This window comes from Prunus mume, linkage group LG2, assembly GCF_029339155.1.
Source record: "Prunus mume cultivar Tortuosa linkage group LG2, ASM2933915v1, whole genome shotgun sequence".
In the NCBI taxonomy this organism is placed as follows: Eukaryota; Viridiplantae; Streptophyta; class Magnoliopsida; order Rosales; family Rosaceae; genus Prunus; species Prunus mume.
In genome coordinates, this window is record NC_142699.1 from 35,441,168 (window position 1) to 35,464,537 (window position 23,370).

Consider the following 23,370-nt stretch of genomic DNA (forward strand, 5'->3'; position numbering starts at 1 on the left):
GTTGAATTCTGAGAATGAATACGGATATAAGTGTTTTACCATTGAAACTATGAATTTTTGTGATATCTTAACATAAACTTTACGGCCTTACCATTATATGGTATCTTCTATAAAATCTCACATTCACAAGTATGGAGATAAATGTTAAACTACTGATAAAGCTATAGCTAACAAGCTCACAAAGAACTCAATAACGAACCGGCATAAGAATTATCTACAAAATTTAGACTTAATGTTTGACAACTAGTACGAAAACAACTTCCTTTCCACATCAAAATAGCATACTAGAATACAAACTCTACAATATTATTGATCAAGTTAAGGTATCTGACAACAATTAAAGCAATGTGTTCTTCCCTTAGTAAGCGTTGAATGGGTGTACTCTTGCAATTATTCTCATGACAGAGACAAACATTCCAACATGCGCCACGACCCTGCACTGTGGCTTCTACTTATAAACCACATGCAAAGCCAACTGAACCAACAGTGCACACATTTAACCCTAGGCCTGAAATTTTAGATTTTGTCAATGTGAGTGCGTCATATATATCATGAAATCATGTTCTTTGGTCAAGACCACATGGCATGATAGGAACACAACGTTGGCAATTAGTCGACCTAACCCCTCAACATTGGCTGTCTTTTGTTTTCTTCTCCAATCACAACATAAACAGTTCGAAAGCTAGCAGTTTCTTCAGATGGAATTGACATGAAAAGAGATAAGAAAGCCACGTACAGTTTTGGTCCTGTAATTGCATAATTTGATTTTGGCATCTTATAGATTATACCAACTAGATCTACTACGATTTGTCAGTTACAGAAAAGTTTATAAGGGACAGTGACCTGGTAGTTCTTTTCAGGGGGAGACTTGGTCCTCAAAGGAGAAGTAGTAATAAAATTCGATTACGTTCCTGCAAATTCTTTCCGAAATTATGATGATTCGGGACGTTAGATAACCACTGGTTTCAAAATCTTAAGCGTACTTATAAGGGGAGAGAGACGAACGTATACAAACCAACAAAGTGGTGGACAACGAAAATCGTACTCATGACACTTGCATTCAAACACAGGTCTTATCATAAATATATATATATATATATATATATATATATATATATTAACTATTCAGAGGCTCCAAGCATGGATACATACCAAGTAACTTTCACCGGACAGCTTGACCCTTTCAGGCGTTCACGCAAGAACAAATACATATGCATTGCTTCTGGACATCACATGGACACATTACCTCATGTGGAACCACATTCATTGTCCGCTTACTGTTCTATTTACCTGATTGTGACATCCTACAACAAGAACATGCACAAGAGAGAAAAAAGGATCATGCAATGTGATTCCAGCACTGCTCAACTAAGAAAACATCAAGATTTTCTACCTCAAGGAAAATGAAATGAGTCTTCTGGCACAGCGCATTTACAACCATTTAGACAATGGCAGATTTATGCAAGTTTTTCTGCCACCCTTTAGCTTCTGAACTAGCAAAAGCAAGGGAAAGATTCCAGTTTTTTTGGGTATTGGGCATTCAGAAGTGCACAGAAACAATGCAAACCGCGAATTGCAGCCCAAAATAATTTAACACATCTATCATTTAAACATATGACTATACATAAATTTTTGCTATAACCATTAGATCTCTATATGCTCACACATTTGGTGAGGCACAAATGGACCACCAACCTACTAGTCTGCTATAGTACATGAATACAATACAAATCAACTCTAGGAAACGGCCATAGAATTGCTAGTTGGAGCTACTAAGGAGGATTGTTAGTCGAAGATGTTGCTGTCCAGCCGTTCTGTGTTCCATTATCAACAGGCACCAAAACTCCCCACTTCCCCTCAGCTTCAGAGGGCTCTATAACTTTAACAGATCCATCTGTCAGTCCAACAGCAAATTGATATGGCTCGTGCAGATGTGCTGTAAGAGCTAGCGGGTACACGGTTTGGCTGTGGGTACAGTAGGACAAAACTAGTTTAGATATCAATAACTATACAACGGATGGTTCTATCAACAACAATAGGCAACTTCTTCTTTTTAATTTTTCATACTAATTCTTTTTTCCTACTAACAACAGGGACACTCCATTTCAAGAAAGAGTTTTTGTCCTCTTTTCCGCATTTTGAAGTGGAAATCTAGGTAAATCCACTGAATATAGTGCTTACTAGCACCAGACAAATATTACACTGCAGTAGAATGAGAAAGCCACCTCATAAACCATAATTAACTAAATGCTCTAAATACCTGTTTGATGATGTTTGTGATAAGTACACCGACATGGCAATACGGCATCTTAGTTTCAGACTATCAGCATCAAACACTCCAATATTACCATCAGTGAAAGCTGCATAAACTAGTTGACTACTGGCGGAATATGCTGCGCAAGATATGGGTGCAGGCAGTACATCTTGTGGCATCCACTGCAATATTTAAACAAATGAGAGATTTGTTGCACACGAACAAAAGCAACTCATCCAAGAAATTCTATTTCTATACCTGCCGAATGCATTCTGCTTTGGCAGCATCATATAATGCTAGTTGAGTCTCATGGTATACCAATAACCGGACTTGATCAGAATAGAACTGTACTTGCGTGTCGCCAAGAGGAGCCTTTCCAGCGGGCAGTTGAAGTGTAACCGATTTCCTCTTATCCCATACATCCATGTTCCAAAAGCATAGCTGCAAAAGCATTTTCTTTTTACATTTAACGACTTTTACACATCAACTTAAGCAAGCAAAGTAACAAAGTAACAAATAAAAAGGGCATAGAAAAAGCCAGGAAAAAAAAAACAATAACAGAGTTGTTCCCAACTTCCCGTTATAAAAGAGGAAGAAGAAGAAGAAAACAATGGACGTCACATACTTGAGCATCGGCACCTGATGAAACCATGATTTTAAGGTTGACAGAAAATGCTAAACCAGTAATGTGTTTCTGGTGACCTTTCAGTTTTGTTTTGACCTAACAGAAGAGCAACACGAGTCATATTGGAAATCAACAAGAGCACCTCAATCACATGACAAATTGACAATAGATACAAAGATGCTTAAATTAATCACCTCATCAACTCTAACATTGTAAATGTGGATAGTTGAATCTTCCATTCCTATTGCTATGATGTTATTATCCAGAGGATGAAATGACAGGAAGGTTGAGACTGGTGGAGGTGGCATGAAAGTTGTCATTACCTGCAAACCAAGAAATTTTTATCCAAAACACGTTTTCCAATCCAATAAAAGCACAATCATGCAAGCTGTAGCAGTTGATATAAACTGTCATAGGATAGATGCGCATTACATCAGTATTAAATTACCTTAAAAGTCATCATATTGAACAGAGACACTTTCCCCCCACAGGCAGACATCACATAGGAATCATTCTTTGAGAGTGCAATGCATGGAACTGCTTCTTCAAAATTTTCTGGAACATCATTAGTCATTAAAAGACCACTATTGGGTTGCCAATGTTGGGGAACAACACTTGCAGTGGCCTTTTAACCCGCAAAAGGTCAGAGATCCTTTCAGGAAAGTTGTGCCAATACTCAACAAAAAGAGAAATATGCATTTATGCGTATGTTAACCATCACCTTCCCACTTGGATTTTGTTCATTGCGGCTCCACTTCCACAGCTTCTGCACCCCATTTGAACCAAGAGCCAGAATGCCGGAACCAGAATTTGTGTAAAGAAGTCGAGCAACCTTAAACACAAATAAGACCATCTTAATATCATTATCTATGAAATCAAAATCAACAAAATAGGGAAAATATTAAATAAAAACCCACCTTGTTAGCAGGATCTTTACTCTCTGGCATGGTAACCACTCGACACTTTACAGGATCAACAATCTCTGCCAGTTCCCAACGTTTATTTTTTTCAGATACATCATCTAAACTTCTTCGCTTTTCCATGCTTCTTGCCATAGAATCATTTCCATTCTACAACAAATATTTGGCAAAATTAGATGCTAGAAAGGAAAAAAAGAAAAATCACGATGCAACTACACAACTTGTTAAAATGAATTGGTGACAAAGGCTACCAAAGTTCATGACTAAATAGCTATGATGGTAATTTAATATTTCAAGCTCATGCCAGCCAATCCATAGTAATTAAGTTATTACTACCAAATATGAATAAATTACATAATTTATATGCCATACAAGAATATGAGTAGGTCGAGCAGGAGAGCTTGTATCCATACGCTCCACTTTATTAATGGTCGGGTTGATGTTTGGAACCATGGAAGAACCAGATACCTGATCCATATAGAAAGAGCAAATCAGTTTCTCAAGAGACAAATATACAAATGATGGAAGGAGTGGTGTAGCATGGAAACGGAAAAACAACCTTCATCTCAATAGGAGCTCTGGATGCTTCATAAGAGCGAGTTTCAATTGCTCTTAGGGATCTGAGACCCTCAGCATTGGCAAGAATCTTGACTCCATTGTCAGCCGTGGTAACGGCAAGCAGATTTCCTTCCTTATTGAATCTCAAGCGGGGAAGAGTCTGAAGTAATCCCAATGCTTACATCAATGAATGGAATCTCAAAGCAAGGTAATCTGCTAATCAAACTCATAATATTTGGAAATAAAAGTAAATAAATAATGACGACTTTTACCAGAAGCCCACCCTCAGCATCTGTACTAGTAAGAATATTTGTATTATCCATATCCCAAAACTTTATCTGGTTATCTTCACCGACAGCCAAAAAGTGATTTCTTGTGGTATCAAATTGAACTATGCCAGAAGATTTCTTTCTGAACCCACTATATGTCCTCTTTATTGCCCCTTCACTTTCATTCCATTCAACCAGGAAGGACTCACCATCTTTACTAGTCCCACAAGAGAATAATCTGAGATTTTGGAGGATCAGTCATAATTCATACATCATCACAAGGGCATAGAGATATGTGATCAAGCTAATTTATAGCATATACCATACAGATCTTTTTTATACCTATTTCCATCATCACTGTATAGCATTGTTGTGCACCACTGCCCAGGAGCATCATAATCAACCCTGGAGCCCACATTGTCATAGAGCCAAGCTTTTATTTTCCCATCAACAGCAGTTGAAAATATAAACTGCAATGATAAAAAGGAAAATCATGACATAAGTAGGACGCATCTTCAGCAAGAATAATTGTCATCACTCATGTTGGTTAGTTATTAAAAAATGATTGTCATCACTAGTTATCTCATCATTGTAAATTGTGTAAAAATCCAACCTGCATAACAACATATGAAACAAATGAAACGCACAAGTAATACACCCGAGCATGTATGCATTCAAGCTAATTAAACCAATATGGCACTAAAAAGAGTAAGTCTCCCACTTCGAGCTAATTAGTTTTTAAACATGCGCAAATGGACTCTAATGGCATCATACAGGCTATGTAACAAATAAATAAAATTAGAGTACCCCAACTGAACCATAGTCATTTGAGAACTAGTACCATTAAGTGGCCATAATACATGCAGACCTGACTATTGTTACTTTTTTAATTTTGCAGTTTGGATTCCAGACTTCAGAAAATGGGCATGTCTTACCTGAATATTCTCCTTCTGGTGGGGGCAAATCGAGTAAACAGGCGCCTCATGACCTTCAAAGTTGAAAAGCATTCTTCCAGACAAATCCCAAACCTATTAATTTTATAAAAAAAGAAGCAATTAATATTTATCAAGTTAAACAACAAAAACAAACTACAGACTTCTGCCCCCACCTTTATCAGCTTATCATCTCCACAAGTTATAACACATAATTGCTTGTTTGGATGAGAGAATGCTAAGTCATTCACATTACCAATGTGGGCATCAATCTATAAGAAACCAAATCCAAACATCAGTTAAAAGTGGCAAGTAATGTCTTCTTGAATTAGCAGAAAGTGAACCAAAACATGCCTCCGAATGTTGGCGTAGATCAGTAGGTCCTTGATACGCATACAAATGAACCAAATATTTTGTAAATGCAACACCTGAAAGAACAAAAATACAGCAAATTACAATCAACTATGCATTCAAATGGTGCTGGAGATGTGTTGCTGCACATACCCATAAAGTTTCCATCTGGACTCCATGCTACACGGCTTACAGACATTGATGAATCTTTGACAAAAGCAGCCTATAAAAGACCCAATGTTAACTTACAGGATTTGGTCAATGATAATGAGTAGTACAGGCCTCTTCTAATAAATTTTAACTGAATATCATGACGACTGACACTTTAAAAACTGACTGAACCTACTAAGCACACATAAATATGATGTTTTCAATAACGATATAAGGATACTGAGAGGGAGCATAAGGTACGGACTGAGTAATGAGATACACACCTGAAATGGCACAGAACAAGTAGACATATCCCATACTTTGAATGGCTTTGACACCAGCCTCTCTCGCAGCCCAGCTTCCCATAGTGTAATTTCTCCATTACTACAGCCAACTATTTACAAACATAATTTTTAAGTCGGATATGAGATTGAAGCTGTGTGGAAACTAAACTTTAAAGACAGCACTTCAATCTATGTCCACTGAGGCACAGTTATGTCAGGTGTTACAGACAACGTACCGGCAAGTAATGTGGGATGAGAAGGGTGGAAATCCATGCTTATCACATTGGACCCCTGACGAAGAGTACATGCTACATTTCTTGGTAGGTCATCTGGTGACCAGGAAGCATGTTGCGGATGGGGAGGATAACTGACCTGAACAGATGAAGTATGAAGTTCTGTAATAACTAGCAACCATGAAACCATCTAGATACAGAACTAGAAAATGCGAGAAAAAAGTATCGAGAAATGATGCAGAGAATATAAACCATTTAACAATACCTCATCAACAGATTGTGCAGACCGGAGACGTTTCATTAGTTGCTCATGATCAGAGCTCTGATAATCAATCATTCCAAGAGCATTTGATGGTGGTCTTGGATGCTTTAAACCAGAAACTGTTAAAGACAAAATAATTTTGAATTACCAAGATAGCTCAAATAAATAATAACTATATTATGTTATCTGATAATCATCCAAGCAAACAAAACAATGATCAGCAATCTCAACGATAAATACTTCTTGTTGGACATAGGACAAATGAATATTTTTCTTCTTATAAGTATGATAATGTTCAATAAACAGACTGAACAGCCAAGCATAGAAGAACTCTTTAAGAGTTTCTTGGACCTCTTCAAAACAGGGAGAAAGGCCATCCACCTGAACCTCCCCACCACCACCTTACTCTGTACTAGCACATACGAGTAGAAAATGGAAATTGAAATAAACATGGCTTAAGAAAGAATAAAAACATGTTTTAAGTTTATTACGTTGTAGTACAAGCTTCAATACCAGCTCCAGAAGAATGAAAACCTCACCTTGACTGGGTTGAACAGGGAAAGGTGAAGCAGCAACAACAGGTGATTGCACAGACAAGGAAGGATTAGCATTTGACATCCATCCAGCTAAAGCATTCGCATTAGCAGCAGCAGCTGCAGCTGCAGGCGGAAAAGGCTGTACATAGCAGTAATAAACAAAAAAATAATTAAAAAAATCACAAGGTCAGCATTAATTGAAAAACATTTCAACATTCGGGAAAAAAAAATTAACATTGATACAATTATGAAGGAATATATGGTCATACTCCACCATGCGCTCCTAGAGGAGCATAAGTTGAAGGCTTTGCAAGAGCTGCAACCGGAAGAGTAACTGGTGTGGATGCACGAGCCCCATTTGGAGGAGAACACGAATGGTCCATGAATAAGGTCTTAATGTCAGGATTTGGCCTTGGGTTCTTGCACAGCTGGTGCTGCCAATTTAAACTGCACAACCAATAAATTAATGCTTCTGAACTTTTACGAATTATAATGATGTTTTACTGCAAAAATAACATTATTGATCTACCTTCATAGGAAATACCAAAATGTAGACTTACAAACAAAAAACAAAGGCATTACAAACACAAAAAAGACAAAATACCTTTGATTAATTAGAGTTCGCAAGCGTGAAGCCTTCAGGGTGGGTAGAACAAGCTTCTCTCGAAACAAAGGATTTGCTTCAATCAACTTTTTAAGTTCTACTAGCATTATGCTTCTAGCTGATTTAGTATCACCATATTTTGATAATTGTTCATTTTCTCTGCATCATATCAAAAATAATATAAACATAAAAAAGAACCCCAAATATTTATATCCCTCAAATTGCACGCATGTGTATCCAAAAATCAAATGTAAATAAATAAGAACTATAAACCCATTTAAATGGTTAAGCAACCCAACTTACACGTAAACTTAAAATGGACTAAAACAGTGATCACCTGAAGTTATCAAGAGTCAAAAGATGAGTGATTTCTTTGTACAATTCTTCGTTAAACGTCGAAAATACTTTCAAATCCTTCACCAGTATCTCGACGGCCTTAGCTCTGTCATTCCTGAGCACATTTCCAAATTGCAATAACGAATAACCCCATCAGCAAACACAACAAATAAATACAATAAAAGAAGAAAAATCTGAGAGACTGAGAGAGAAATTAAAATCAAAACCTGTCGAGGGCTTCGAGATACTTCTGCTTTCTGACCTCGAAGTAAATCTTCATAGAGTAACGATTCTCATCGACTTTGGTGAAGCCAGAGAGATACTTCTCGACCTCGTCCCACTCTCCCGCCAAAGCTTTTTCTTCAAAGTACTTCATGTTGAAGAAGTAGCCCGACTCTTGCTCCAGCCTAAGTTTCGCCGCCGCCATATCCATAGCCAATTCAAAATTCAAACTTCAGCCCCAAAAAAAGAATACCCATAAAAAACAAAAATGCAATCACTCACTCACCTGTGCACGGTCTCCTTGAATTTCTCTTCCTCGAGAAATTGAAGGATCAGGAACACCAGTTCTCTGCTCAAAGACGACATCTTCGTCCCCTGAATTTCAAGATTTCAAAAGGTCGAATCTTTCAGTTCGCGGAGGAGGATTAATGGCTCGCAACGACGGCGTTTTGGGAGGAGGCGAAGTTTCAATCGGGCGTAGGACTCGTAAAAGGTTCTAGGGTTTCTGATTTCATAATTTGCAGTTCAACGACAACAGTGCAGAAGCACAACGAGAGAAAAAAGATAAAAGATAAAGAAGAGAGAGAGAGAGAGAGAGAGAGAGAGAGAGTGAGATAGGGGAGTTGTTCGCACTTTCTTCGATGCGTTTTGTAGGGTCTTTATTTGGCACCCACCTATCAGCCATCACGTATAGCTTATCACTGATAGTGAGATGTTGATAAGCAATCGGTGATAAGTACATGTACTTATCCACGTAGTGGAAACTGAGAGAACTGAAGCAGCTCAGTGGCTCATCATTTCGTAAAAGGACGAGATTACATTTGGATAAGGGCATGATCCAGTGCTACGCTCCGGTGTAAACACGAGTTGACGTTTATGCGTGGCGAGAGCCTATTGGGTTATGAGATATGGTAGAGGTCAGGTGGGAGTAGTGGATTGGAGTTGTGTAAAGGCATAGTGATTCCGGAATCGAAGAGGAAAATCAAATAGATTGAATATACGTGGTAACGTCCACCACATCCCGTTGCCTTGTCGGGCGTCTACGTGTCAAGTTCTCTACTTGGATCTCCTGCCAGCAAGTCATGATGTTACTTTTGACATGGATTGTCTTAGATTTCTTTTTTTTCTTTTTTTTTCTCTTTTTTTTGTAGAGTAGTGATTTCCTCAATTCTCCTTGTCTTGGAAGTAGTCAGTTGTATTTCCTCATACATTGATATACGTCCATAAATATTTTTATTTTTTATAATGCATTATTTCTACATGAGTATCAATTTGTAATTTGTATAAGTAATGGCTCATTGAAAAAAACAAAAGAGCATATCAATATCATAAAATATGTTATTGACACTTCAAAATATAGCGGTCTTGTCATTTTTCTTTATTTCTTAACTTTTTAATCTTATTTTCAATTTTCATAAGGAAGGTATTATTGGTGTTCACATGTTGTTTTGGATGATCAACACGAGATTTTAATAGGTTCAAGGTCACGACTTTTATTGGGTTGATTAGTTGTGAACTTTTTTTTTTATGCTCATTAGCATAGGCAGTCCTACGCCTAAGGCAAGGTAAGCTGCTGCCTACCCCAAATTTTTCAAAAAAAAAAAAATTCATAAAATACATGTATGCATCTTTAATTTTAAGATGTTGTATATGACAACATTACATCTAATATATTTTAAATATGTTAGTTCTGATCTATTCAAGGGTAGTCCAAAAAAAACAAAAAAACTATTCTAAGGTTTAATTAAGAATGAATTATAATTTGTAGACTTTGTTGAAATTATTTAGGTATTTGATTTTAGGAATTTTATTGAGATGTTTGATTTGATATTGGTATTGTTGAGATATTTGATTTATTGTTGGTATGTTAATGTTTGATTAAAGGCATTGATGCTGTTATGAGAATTTATTTGATTTTTTGTTTGGATGTTTGATTAAATAGGTTATCTTTTGTTATCTTGGATCACAATTCGAACCCCAAGAAAATAAAGAATTTGTTGTCTTTTTTTTTTTTCTAAGCTTTTATTTATGTATAAAGATGCATTTGAGGGTAAGACTCATTATGTCCCTCATACTATGTGTGTTCGCGCTAAAACTAAACAAATAGAGATAAGGCTAACTTACAGGTGATGTGGATGGTTCGGACCCAAGGAGCCTTCAGACCGTGGTGTCTTTCTTCGGGCCATGATGCTAGGTTTGGCCTGAGGAGAGAAATGGTATATGAGGTCTGAAGCATCGGTGTGGTGCCGGCCGAAGACACTATGATGTCAAAGTTAGTGGTTAATAGCAACTTTATTGACAGTGTGAAAGCACGAGTCAAGTAAACAGTCTTACCTCTTGGCTATGCCAAGGGGCTTTATTTATAGAAAGCATTTGAGATGCTCTTAGTACTTAGTTTCGATGTGAGACTCGTGGGAGTGTCTTCGACGGTCGACACTTGCCCTGATAGGTTCTGGCGAGAGTTCCGAGATTATCTGTCAAAATCGGCTTCATGTGTTGGTGGTCGCTAGGCATCGTGTGCCGAAGATTGGTGCAGGTGAGTCAATCATTAGCACTTACTGACTTTAACGACCGTGTATGAATCGGTAGTGTGTGCCGATTGACCGTTCTGCATGGCTCACTAAGTTGGTCTCAGCTTCGTTCACATTTCACGTGTCATGATGTGAGTGGGGGGTCAGATATGGTACAAACAATGTGTATCTTTTTATGTTTATTAATGAAATTCACTCATAACGTCAAGTTTTTAATATAAGTTTCACCCAGTCGGATTTCGAATCCTGAATGTCACCGCTCCTAAAAGTGATCTACACAATATGGATGGACTAGTCATCCAAGAGATACTAGAGTGGTACATGACTAGTCATCTCTAATACTAAAGTCATAATGAGAAAAAAGAATGTATATAGGTCAAGTGTCTATGAGTAGAATAAGTTATTATATTTGTCAATGTGTTGGCGCAAGGTATTTATAGGAGCTTGGTGGCAGCAATTTTCCTTGAGAAATGGGTAAGAGATGTATGGTCATGCCTAAGCATGCTTGTAGTGCAGTTAGTATGGAATCCCAACAGATGGTTGACACCTGACAAAAGTCTATGAGTGCATTAAATGCAAAGTCCAACAAGTGGCTAAAATGTGGCACTAGTAAGGTGATCACGCCTCAAATCCTGGTTTAAAGGGGATGATGCCTTACCAATCCCTGATTTCTCCAAATTGGGGAGAGAGATTGCCCTCAAGTGTTAAGTGCAGTGGTTAGGTTAGAAGAAATTGGGCGACCACGTGCCCATTGACCTGACCGAGAAGGCACATGGGAAGACGCTCTCAAAACCAAGAGTGTGTTGGTAGTACTTGCATGACATGTCTACTTAGCATGGGAAGCGCACATATGTAAGGGGAGAAGGCTTCAATGTCGGAGTTTGGCCAATATAACTTGTTTTTAATGGTTAATCGGCTCGAAAGGGTACACGTGTCAACAATTGAGTAATAGCCCATTCAAAGTAACATATAAATATATGATAATTGTCTTCAAAACAACTCTTAAAAAGTAACGTAAATGTGATACCATCATTGGGTTTTGCTCATATTATAAAATATAATAGGTAATTATTATCAATACAATATAATGTACCTACAAATTTACCTATCTCGTATGTATCCAATGCGAGTAGGTAAATTATTTTCACAATATACCTATTAATGTGCTGGCTTTAATATACCTACAATATATATGTATTTATCTAATACAATATAATAAGTAAGGTAAATTATTTTCACAATATACATTTGTTGGCTTTAATATACCTACAATATACCCATAATAGGTAAAGTACAAGTTATATTATTGCATAACAGGAAATTATTAGGTAAATTAAATCCAAAATGTGTTTAGAAAAGTTGGGTATATTATTTGAATAATAAGTAGATTCATACTAGGTATTTTTCGTAAAAGAAGTAATAGGTATGTTAATTTTTCAACATAAAATTGTATGTACGCTATTATATTTATAAAACAATAATATAATAGTTAATTAATCACGTATACTTCATAAATAAATAAATAATTTTTTATTAAATAAACCAATTAGGTATGTTGAATTTGAATTTATTGTTAAATTTAAGAAAAGTTACCAAATTAATTCCTACATTCATTTTGAGATTTTTCCAAATTCAATGTGTCATTATAGTTACAATTTAATTAAAAATTATTTCTATATTTATTCTTACATTAATATACAAAACGCAATAGTGGTTTAGTTATGGGTATTTTAGGAATCAAAAAAATAAAATAAAATTGATTTTACCCTTGATTAGGTAACTTATTGAGTTTAGAAAAAATAAGATTTTATTCTAACAAATATAAAGAGATGGGTTGTAATTGAGGAAAAATGATTTTGAAGGGGTTAAGCTAAATTTATATGAGAGGGGGATATAAAACCATATAAATGAGATATATAATACCTTCTTAGCTATTAAACTTATTATATTTTTCTTATCAATCATGTTAAGTGATTTGAACTTAGAATCTCTTTCAACTTTGAAAATAAATATGTTGAGTGGTTCGAGCTTTTTTATTCACCATAAACCCTTTTTATTTATTTTATTTTTATAAATACAAACGATAGTTTAAACTATAAGGGTTACGTTGGTCTATTATTTGAATTTTTTTTCTTGGGTATTCATTGATGAAGATAATTCTTTTTAATTAATATAGATAATATAATAGTTAATTTAATTTTCTACTGAATTCACAATTTATCGATATGGGTAACTGGATCTGGGCCGCGGGGACGGATAACTTGTTCAAGCTGACCCGGCTTGGCCCCTACCCGAAAATCATGTCCACCAAAACCCTGAAAAAACCCTTCGATACAAAACACAAGCACACAAAGACCACAGCGTGGTCTAACAGAGACGAAGTTGAGCTCTAGTACACTCCAATGGCGGCGAAGAACCAGGAGAAGAGCGGACCAAAGAAGAGGAAGCAAATCCCGGGAACTAAGTCCGAGACCTATAGCTCCACTTCCAAGAAGCCCAAGTTCCTCGACTCAAAGCCTTCCAATCCCCGAAGCAATGACTTCAAGAAACCCTCCAAACCTTTCAAACAACGAGAACCAGGGCTTGATAATGAGAAGCAGGTCCCGCTGTCAAAGCGAGAGGGTCGCCTCCGTGCCAAGGTCGATATCTGATAAAATTTAATAAGAAAATTGGGCTTTTGTGCTTGATGCTGTATTTTATTGACAGCCAGTAAATGTTACTGCTTTTTTACTTTTTCCGATAAATCAACAATTTTGATTTGTGGGCTTTGTTGCAGGAGCTTGCAGAGTCTAGGAAGAAGAAGCGGAAGCGTCATTACAATTTAGAACAAGTAAGTGTTTGTTCACTCTATTTTTTTTTCTTTCTAAATTTGTTTGGATAAGCATTTCAGTTTGCAAATTGTTAAGAGGAAAAAGAAAAAAGAAAAAGAAAAAGAAAAAATATATATATGAATTGGTCGTGCGTCAAAATAATCTGAATGTGAATTGGTAGATGAAACCTGGCCTTTTCTTATAGCATGCAAAAATGTGGACCAATCTTTGTATTCACAACAAACATTTTGTGTTCACAACTTGTATGACCTCGTTAATTCATGCGTCATTTCAAGTTATTGTTGGGTGTGCTTTATGTGCAAAGACAACCCCTTAACTTAAGCCATTTAAAATGCTCGAACCATGAGCTTTTTGTGGCAATGAGCAAAATTTACTTATTTATTTATTTTAAACCTTTTTAGGAGCTTGCACATCTGTGGGAGAAGATGCGTCGTCGGAATATTTCTAAAGAAGAGCGATCCAAGTATGTAGTTTGAGAAGAGTTAAATTGCAATTCCACCTTGATCATGTCTCTTTTTGCCTAAAATATTCATTTACTTATTTTTGTTATTTATGAACTTTGGCAAGGTTGGTGAGTGAAGCGGTAGAAAAAATGAAGGGGAAAATTCCTGAAATTGCATGCTCCCATGTTTCTTCTCGTGTTCTGCAGGTGATTATTTATCTTCATTCCTATAATGTTTTGAAGTTTTAAGTCTCTGTTTTCTTTCAGTAGCCTGAATTTATGTATTCCTTTTACCTTAGACTTGTGTCAAGTACTGTTCACAAGCGGAAAAGGATGCAATATTTGAGGAGCTTCAGCCACATCTTCTTACTCTTGCATGCAACACTTATGCTGTTCATCTGGTGACAAAAATGTTAGACAATGGTATGGTTCAGATTGGAAGAAGAAATATAAAAAAATTTAGTCTTCCTTACAATACTATTATAGTTTGAATTTCATTATTTTCTGATAAATTATTAAGTTGTTACCTATTCTTTGTTTCGCAGCCTCCAAAAAACAGTTAGCAGGGTTTATCTTGTCTCTTCGTGGGCATGTTGCTTCCCTTCTACGTCACATGGTTGGATCTGTAGGTATGTTATAGCCTCCCTGTAGTACTTGGAGAGATATCTCACAAGCAATATCCAACCAACCGTTTTTGTTTCCTTTCTCACACTTTGAGCTGTTATAACATTGTTGCTACTTCTCTAAATTCTCTTATAGTCGTCGAGCATGCATACCAATTGGGAAATGCAACACAAAAGCAAGAACTTTTGGTGGAACTATATTCTACAGAGCTACAGTTGTTTAAGGACTTGGTCTCGAAGAAAGAGGGCAGGTAAAGGATCAGTTGTGTATAATCGTTTTACATGAATGTAATGCTATCAAATTCTTATTGCACTTTGAATTTCACAAAGTGTTAGATATGTATGGCTTCCACAAGGACTGCAACCCATGAAAGTTATCTTGATATTATTCTTTCTCCTGATATTGATCAAATTTCAGGTTACTAGATATAATTTTAAAGTTAGATCTGCAAAAATCTTCAGTCTTGCGGCACATGACTTCAGTGATTCAACCAATTTTGGAGAAAGGAATAATTGATCACTCTATAATACACAGGGTGTTGATAGAGTACTTTACAATAGCTGAGAAGGTATGGTTGAGAAATTTACATTCAATTTATCATTTTATAAACAATCTCAAATCCTTGCCTACAATATAGGCGTTTGCTTGTCATTTTGTCTCCTTTTCTGAAAATCAAATTTTTTTTTTTGGAAGTTCTCTGCCACAGATGTAATTAAACAGTTGTCAGGTCCACTTCTTGTTCGGATGATCCACACAAGGGATGGATCTAGGGTTGGGATGCTCTGTGTCAAGCATGGCAGTGCAAAGGTAGATTCTTATCATATCCATGTGCAAATTTTTATCATTAAAAAATATGCATAGGTTTTTTTGCTAATGGTGTACATTTTCTTTTAATTGTTATGACTTGTTTCTAGGAAAGAAAGAAGGTAATCAAAGGAATGAAAGCCCATGTACGTGATATAGCTCTTGATCAACGTGGAAGTATGGTAAGCTTTGGGGAATTTTATTTTGTGTTTTCTGTTGTCATTATTTCAGAGCTAATATTTGTGATATTATGCATTTGTTTCAGTTGTTTGTATACATGACACAAAGGTTATTTTGATATTATGCATACCTGATAATGAATTAATTCTATGCTTCCCAGGTGCTTGTTTGCCTTCTTTCAGTTGTTGATGATACAAAGCTTATTACTAAGGTTTGTTTTTCCGGTGATGTTTGTTGCAGATAGGATTTTAATTTTTCTTTTTATATATATATATATATATATATATTTGTGAGGTTGCAATATATGAATTTCTGGTGAACCTTTCTAAATCAAATACTCCTGATTACAGGTTGTCATTCACGAGCTTCAAGAAAATCTGAAGGATCTTGTTCTTGATAAGGTTGTCGTTCTGATCTGCTGCTTATCGAACATATTTCCATATCTACAGTAGTCTTATTTCACCTTATCTTTCACTTTTTTACATTCCTAAGAGATGCTTTACTGTTTACAATTGTTCAGAATGGAAGGCGCCCATTACTGCAGCTACTACATCCAAATGGGTCACGCTATTTCACTCTTGATGACCTGGCTTCTCTCAGTTTGTCTATCCCTTCTCTATCCAACAAGGTAGATTGTATATTCTCTTTTGTAGAAGATAGAAATGTATTTGGATAGTGATTCATATGCATGGGAACTTACCCCATTGCTCTCTATTCTCAGGTTGAGTCAGACACCCAATCTGAAACAAAATCTTCAGAAGTTAACAGATCTGGTGAAGAGGCCAGTAGTGATTTGGAAGTGACAGTAGATGAAGCCAATACGAATGATGATGACCTCCACTTAGTTGAGGGTGGAAAGAAGGACCCTTCTATAAGAAGGCAAGAGTTGTTAGTCAAGAGTGGGCTGGCTGAGGTTTGTTGCTTTAACACAAAATAGGTTCCAATTTAAACGGAGATATTAATTATAGTGAAGTTGATTTGAAATTCCGCTCAACCATTTTTCACAATAAGACTTTGACTTTGGTGGGGAATGCCTTGCAGAGGCTTGTTGATATATGCACTGAAAATGCAGGGGAATTGCTTAGATCAAATTTTGGAAAAGACGTCATATATGAGGTACTTATTTTACTAATTTTGTCAATGCAGAGATTTTACCATGGGAAAAGTTTTAACGTGTGCCAAATTTTTTGACATCATTCGAATGTGGAACCTTTTAATACATGCAGGTTGCAACTGGGGGTGATGGTGGCATTCTCCATCCAATTCTGGATGAAAAGTTGAATGCATTATATGAAGCTATAGCATCTCTTGTAGCAGAGCCTAAATCCGAAGAATCAAAGGAGGAATCAAAAGAGGAACACATCTTGGAAAATTTCCATTCCAGCCGGACCATTAGAAAACTAATCTTGGACTGCCCCACCTTTGCTTCCACCTTATGGAACAAAGCACTGAAAGGAAAATGTGAATTGTGGGCCCAAGGTCACAGGTCAGCCTCTTTGTCTTATTTCCAAGTTTGATGCATGTGAATGAGCATAAAAGTGCATGTGATTCTTTCTTTCGTATTTAAGTCTATTTTTTTCTGTGATTGCAGCGGCAAGGTAATTGCTGCATTCTTAGAATCTTCAGACCCTAAGGTACACAAACTAGCAAAGAAAGAGTTGCAACCGCTGATAGATGGTGGTATTCTCAAAATCCCTGAAACAAAAGTAGCCAGTGGAGCAAAAGAATGAGGAAATTGCTCTCAAAGAACAGAAATGGCATGGTGATCGCTTGCTAAATAACAAAGTGACACCAACTCTCTGTCATAACCGGCATAACTCTTTCGACTAAATGCAGTTAAAAGTGAACTTACAATTTTGTACGAGTGTGTAGTCTTTTTCTTATTATATTGTTGTAATGTGGTTAGTACAGTCCCAAACTATTATAAAATTTGAATTTGATTAACAAGATTCTGTGCATTCGACGCATTTGGGTGTGCTGCTATTGTTTATGCTTACTGTGTTAAAGTTATCGTTTTATCTTTCCACTATTGAAATCAAAATGAAATATAGACGATTAATTCTTACCAACTAATTCTCAGGAAGTCCATGACCTTGGAAAATATGCAATAGATTTCCTACCAACTCAATTGAAATCAATAATCTGGCAACAGAGCAATGCAGGAAAAAAAAGTTGAAAGGAGCCTGAAAGGAAATGACTTTTCACTGTTTTTCAATTAATGAATGAAACAATCATTTTCTCTAAAGTTATGAACGGACACAAGTAGATCTGCTCTTAAAAAATGCCCCATCTGATCTGACCTCAAACACCGGAGAATCATACGTAGCTCTACCGGGTTCATAATTCAGTACTTGATGCCCCGTTCGCAGGTGCCAAAAGTTCTGAGGTTTACTGTGAATTCGAGTCCGGAGATGAGGATAGCCTTGAACCTTGTGGTCAGATGGATTGAAGATGGGGGACTCTCTGCTGGACCTGCTCTGAAACACATCATAAGCAGCAGGTGGGCTGAAGAGTGAGGATTCTCTTCTTGGTGCAGCAGCTGCATTGGCCCTCAAACAGTTTTCTATAACTCTTGCCTCCTCCCTAAACCTGTTTCTGATATCTTTCAGACCCTTGACAACTTTGCAAGACCTTGACGAGCTTGTGGGATTACAAGCCTTGTGTTCTGAAGCATTGGCATTGCTTGAAGTTTTGTGGGTGGCGTAGGGGATTGTACCACACTCAAAGCAGAACTTCCTCCATCTCTCTAAGTCAAAAGCTCTTCTTTTTGCATTATCAGAGAGACATGAATATGCCTGCAATAACAAATCATAAATTTGAGCAAACCCAGTATCCTAAATAGATTTTTTTTTCCTCACCAAAGTTAGGAACGGGAAGGGGGTTTTTCTCACACACTGCCTGCCAAGATGCCATAGGGATTCGACCCTAAGACCATTGCTCTGCAAGTCAGAGGTCTTTTGCCATTGGGCTATACCCAGTTGGCCAATATGCTAAGTAGATTAATCATAATGTGAGTGTATTGCAATTCAATGCACTCACACCCTAAACATGAATATGCTGTTGGGTCCAATATGTTCTGTCAGCCTTTCACATGGGACTCACCCTTCACCAAAGTCCATGTAACCCAATTGAGGTGAGGCATATTATTTTTTACCACAAAACTTTATATCATTGTACTGGACTGGACAGACCTGCACCTGAAATTTTGTCTTCAATATGTTTTGGGAGGACATGGTTGTGGTAAACAACCAACCCTACCAAACTCCATGAAATTTCAATTTTCTTTCCCATTGACCACTGTCAACTTGTGGCCAAGAGAAAAAATAGAGCTCAACCAAAAACTATCAAAAGGGTGGAACTTGGATTGGTTGAATGCAATTCTAACCTCTGAGACAAGTTTGAAGGCAATCTCAGCCTTGGGATGCTTGTTCTTATCTGGATGAAGTTGCAAAGCTGCACAAAAGAATAAGCCTAATTAACCATAATCACCACCACCGCCAATTAAGGAATATGAAATGTTAAATCTTTTAGCCAAACCTACCAAGTTCATGGTACCTCTTTCTTATAACATCCCTTCCAGCATTTTCTTGCACCTATTCATTCCCAGAAACGCATAAACATTAATCTTGAAATTAATTAACTAGAGAAAGAAAGAGAAAAATAATAAGAATCCCACAAATGGGTTACGTTTTTAATCAAGATGGTCCAAGAAAACGTACTCGAAGAAGACGATACCAATCGATGAAAGATGATGATTTAGCTGGGCTGTTGCTGCAGCCATGCCCATGAGAGCAGGCAATGGAGCGTGTGGAAATGGAGCAAATCTCTGTCACCAACTGGGATTTGAAATCAGAGTCATGTCCCATTTTTTCTCACTGAGAAAACAGAGAAAAAATGGAAGGTGGAAATGGAAAAGAATGAGAAAATGTTTGAAACTTTGAATGAGGGGGTTTCAAAGATTCAAAGGCAATGTGTGGTTTTTCTTCTGCATGTGTGTTTTACTGTAATTTTTTTGGTTTTAAGAGAGAGAGAGAGAGAGAGAGAGAGAGAGAGCAGAGTGATGGCAAGGTGGAGCGGTTAAGAAAAAAGAGCAAAGTTTGCGGGTGTGATTTTTGAAAGTGGATCAGTTGGTGCCCCTTGGTGGGAAGAGGGAATGAGAAGAGGTCATCCGTTAATCTTGCCACGTGGTATAATTTGAGGCGGCCTAGCCAGCCATTATAGTCATTCAATTTTATTTTTATTTTTTTCTTATCTTAGTATTTGAGGTTCAAATTTTTGATCCATTCTATACTACGGAGAGAGGGACTCGAAGATGGGTGCAGAGTGAGAATTACATCCGCTTCAACGAATTTGGCTAAGCTGATGCATGCCTGAGGTTTAAATTTTAAATGAAAAAGGCAATGGGTTGGGGTTTTAGGCTACTTTCTTGTGGGGTCGCCCTACGGATTTTCTAGCAACTCATCTTTGTCGATATCTGATATAGTGTCTTGGTTTTTATTATTTTTTCGATTTGACTGGTATACCATCCTAAGATTTGAGTTGTATATTATAAATATAAATTCACTATATATAGAGCTTATCTTAAACTAAGAAAGTAATGATATACAGTGGTGATTTCCCGACTTATTTTTCTTCTATTTTATCACTTACACTCCTTTTTATAATTAAAAAGAGTGTAAGTGAATAAAATAGGAGTGGAGAAATCATTGCCCATGATATACTGTTAGTTAGTGAATTTAGGTACCAATATTACTGTTCATGTATTTAACAAAATAAAATGGTATATTTGGTATAAGATTCCCATCCATACTATATATAATTATCAGCAATATGGTATAATTGTTACAACAATCTCACCACCAAACGTTTCCCAAACAAGACTTTAAGATAGTGCAAAATGGTAGGTGAATATCCTGGCTATCATGAAATGAATTCTGTTGGTATCTTGGAAGAAAAAAAAAGTTAGCAATGAGGTCTATACTCTACGGTACAAACGTCTGTGTCATATGAATTAACTAATTGCCATCCAACCAAAAGGGCTATAAATGGAGGGTCCAAAAGATTGAATGTTGCAGATGGCAACAGCTATTGGAGAGAGACTTTTATGCAGCGGGAATAAATTGTTTTGTTATTCTCGCCACTAGTGCAATGACATGCATAATAACTTTTCTACGTGTCATTACATTATTGAAAAAATAGCAAAATAATATTATCTCCGTTACAAGAAATTTTTTATGAACTGGCAAATAAAGTTAAAACTCAACTCAAGATGAAGAACGGCTCAGAGTGAATGAATTATCTCTTTATTAGGTAGGTAGCCAAACCTATTTCTCAATAGGAACCATGCAAATATTGATTGAATCTAATAAAAACTTACACGTGAAAAAGGTGTATGGTAGGTGCAAAACTATGTGGACTGCCGCATATAATGCCCAGTTGAAACTTTGGCATAAATTTGGCAATCAAGAGTAGGTCAAGAGAGCCCTCTAAGTTTGTACTATTTTCCCTAGATTTTACTTTGGATTTTCTTTTGTTTTGATTTTGATAGAAAAGCTAGGCCTATGCCTATCCATGTTGACCATGTATTGGTTGAACCTAACACACGCATAGTTTGTTATGGTGTAAAATCGAAAATGTTAACGGATACTTCTTTATGTGTATATAGATAATTATTAATTAATGTATGGATAATTGTTAACTATAAGTTTTATGTCGAATTTTACATGCATCAATAACTGATAATCGCTATAATGTTGGCAAGTAAAGTTAACTCGCCATCTCTCCTCCCTCAAGGGTTTTACCCTTTTGAGGCAATTTGTTAACAAAGGTTAGGATTTGTAGGGTTATGATGATCATATGATGGACCCCAGAACACAAGGCAACTTTTGTAAAAGTGCCCTAGTTGTTGTTGTCATTGCCCAATGCCAATAGTTTCCACCCTCCCAGAATCTTTCTTAATTTGAGCAATCTTGGCATTTGGAATTTAACCTTTGCCATCTGCCATTTCCAAAGCCTTGGGCTAGGTGCTTTTGTTTTGAGATTGGCGAGGCTCTTTGTGAATAACAATAGGATGTAGGCTTTGTTTTATGGCATGCCTTGTTTTATTTAGAGAAAATTCCAATTGGATTAGAAGTTTCACATTTTATAATGTTCGTAATACGTTAAAGTCAACTGAAACCCGTTTGCACCCAAAATTCAATGCCAAATTTACGGAATGCTGAAAATGGGTTGGATAATCAAAGCTTAGGAAGCCCTTTGTTTTGGGCTAACTCCAATGCATTTATGTTGCTCAATGCATTTTTTGTTGTTGTCTTCCTTGTGATCCAATTTCCAAACAAGTAACCCAAATGGGTTTGGGCCCAAAAATTGACTGTGAACACTACTGTTGCCTAAGTACCACCCACGCACGTATGAGAAATTCATGCCACTCTCCCACATCTCATCACCCAATTAAAAGGAGGACACCAAGCCTAAGATACATTAACATAAAGCATTATTTGCGACGCATCATGAGTAGGGGCGGGAACGGTCCAGAATGGATTTGTTTCATCTTAAACTAAAGCGAACGAACTAATTACAATAGAATGATTTGGTTTGGTTTGATTTTGATAAAAACCATGAAAGAAATTGAACCAAACTAAACCAATTTAAAACGGTTTGGTTCGGTAAGCCCAATTCTTTTGCTTTTGCATTCTTTTTCAAATTATTTTAGCTCAATTACAAAAAAAAAATCATAATATGATACATATTATTTCATTTTATAGGCATATCAAACCATCATAAAATTCAGCATGCTATAGAACTCCAAATTTTAATAACTAATATAGTTACAATTCAAAGTTCCATCAAACTTCAAATGAGAGGGTTAAATAAGTAAAATAACATAATAAATAAATAAATAAATATACAAGTAGAAAGTTTGATTTGATTTAAGTCGATTTACAAAAGCTTAGAATCAAACTAAATCAAACAATTACAGTTCAGTTAAAATTTTAAACCAATTAAATTTTTTCTAAATCAAAACCAAACCAAACCAACCACCATAATTCGAATCAGTGGGATTATTTGAATCCACAGGATTAATGTCGATCCTGAGTATGAGTAAGCAGGATCAAATTTGGTGACCAAACCTAGCATCATTTGGGTCTTGTCACCCCAATAAATCAACATTGACCTGCGGAGCCTACCCAATTATTATCTATATAAAAGTAGAACAGATATAGACTTGAGCTGGGTTGAAGCCAGCTCCTCTATCCAACGCACGGGGCCTACCACCCCATCTTACCCCACACGCACTTCTTTTGTCACATCTACCACCCTTTCCCAAACAAATACAAAACCCACAAATTATCCCTAACGTGCGCGCCCTTCCAATTTGCACAACACGTAAAAAATTATCGTGACCAAATTACCCTTCCTTAA

The 23,370-nt window shown here is 36.5% G+C and overlaps 3 protein-coding genes across 3 annotated transcripts; 1 reads left to right on the forward strand and 2 right to left on the reverse strand.

The window, feature by feature from the left end:
* Positions 1–1,573: 1,573 nt before the first annotated feature.
* LOC103323076 (TOPLESS-related 2) lies at positions 1,574–9,169 on the reverse strand. The gene is made up of 25 exons (XM_008225037.2): positions 8,823–9,169; positions 8,542–8,721; positions 8,316–8,429; positions 7,979–8,137; positions 7,644–7,821; positions 7,378–7,513; positions 6,842–6,957; positions 6,580–6,715; positions 6,344–6,453; positions 6,063–6,132; positions 5,913–5,986; positions 5,735–5,830; positions 5,562–5,654; positions 4,969–5,096; positions 4,630–4,864; positions 4,359–4,517; positions 4,172–4,267; positions 3,797–3,949; positions 3,601–3,711; positions 3,328–3,504; positions 3,074–3,202; positions 2,880–2,975; positions 2,513–2,695; positions 2,261–2,436; positions 1,574–1,965 (listed from the first exon to the last, which is right to left on the reverse strand). Exons 1-25 carry the CDS (start codon positions 8,900–8,902, stop codon positions 1,773–1,775), a joined length of 3,378 nt encoding a protein of 1,125 aa, XP_008223259.1. The 5' UTR covers positions 8,903–9,169; the 3' UTR covers positions 1,574–1,772.
* Positions 9,170–13,393: 4,224 nt separating this feature from the next.
* On the forward strand, positions 13,394–17,915 carry PUM24 (pumilio 24). The gene is made up of 17 exons (XM_008225036.2): positions 13,394–13,706; positions 13,844–13,897; positions 14,300–14,361; positions 14,466–14,547; positions 14,640–14,763; positions 14,886–14,969; positions 15,100–15,214; positions 15,382–15,532; positions 15,658–15,771; positions 15,879–15,950; positions 16,109–16,159; positions 16,299–16,349; positions 16,469–16,576; positions 16,670–16,861; positions 16,990–17,064; positions 17,175–17,434; positions 17,540–17,915. Exons 1-17 carry the CDS (start codon positions 13,470–13,472, stop codon positions 17,676–17,678), a joined length of 1,971 nt encoding a protein of 656 aa, XP_008223258.2. The 5' UTR covers positions 13,394–13,469; the 3' UTR covers positions 17,679–17,915.
* A 217-nt stretch (positions 17,916–18,132) lies between these two features.
* LOC103323074 (Chaperone DnaJ-domain superfamily protein) lies at positions 18,133–19,964 on the reverse strand. Its single transcript, XM_008225035.3, has 4 exons — positions 19,668–19,964; positions 19,490–19,541; positions 19,334–19,401; positions 18,133–18,743 (listed from the first exon to the last, which is right to left on the reverse strand). Exons 1-4 carry the CDS (start codon positions 19,812–19,814, stop codon positions 18,195–18,197), a joined length of 816 nt encoding a protein of 271 aa, XP_008223257.2. The 5' UTR covers positions 19,815–19,964; the 3' UTR covers positions 18,133–18,194.
* Positions 19,965–23,370: the final 3,406 nt, after the last annotated feature.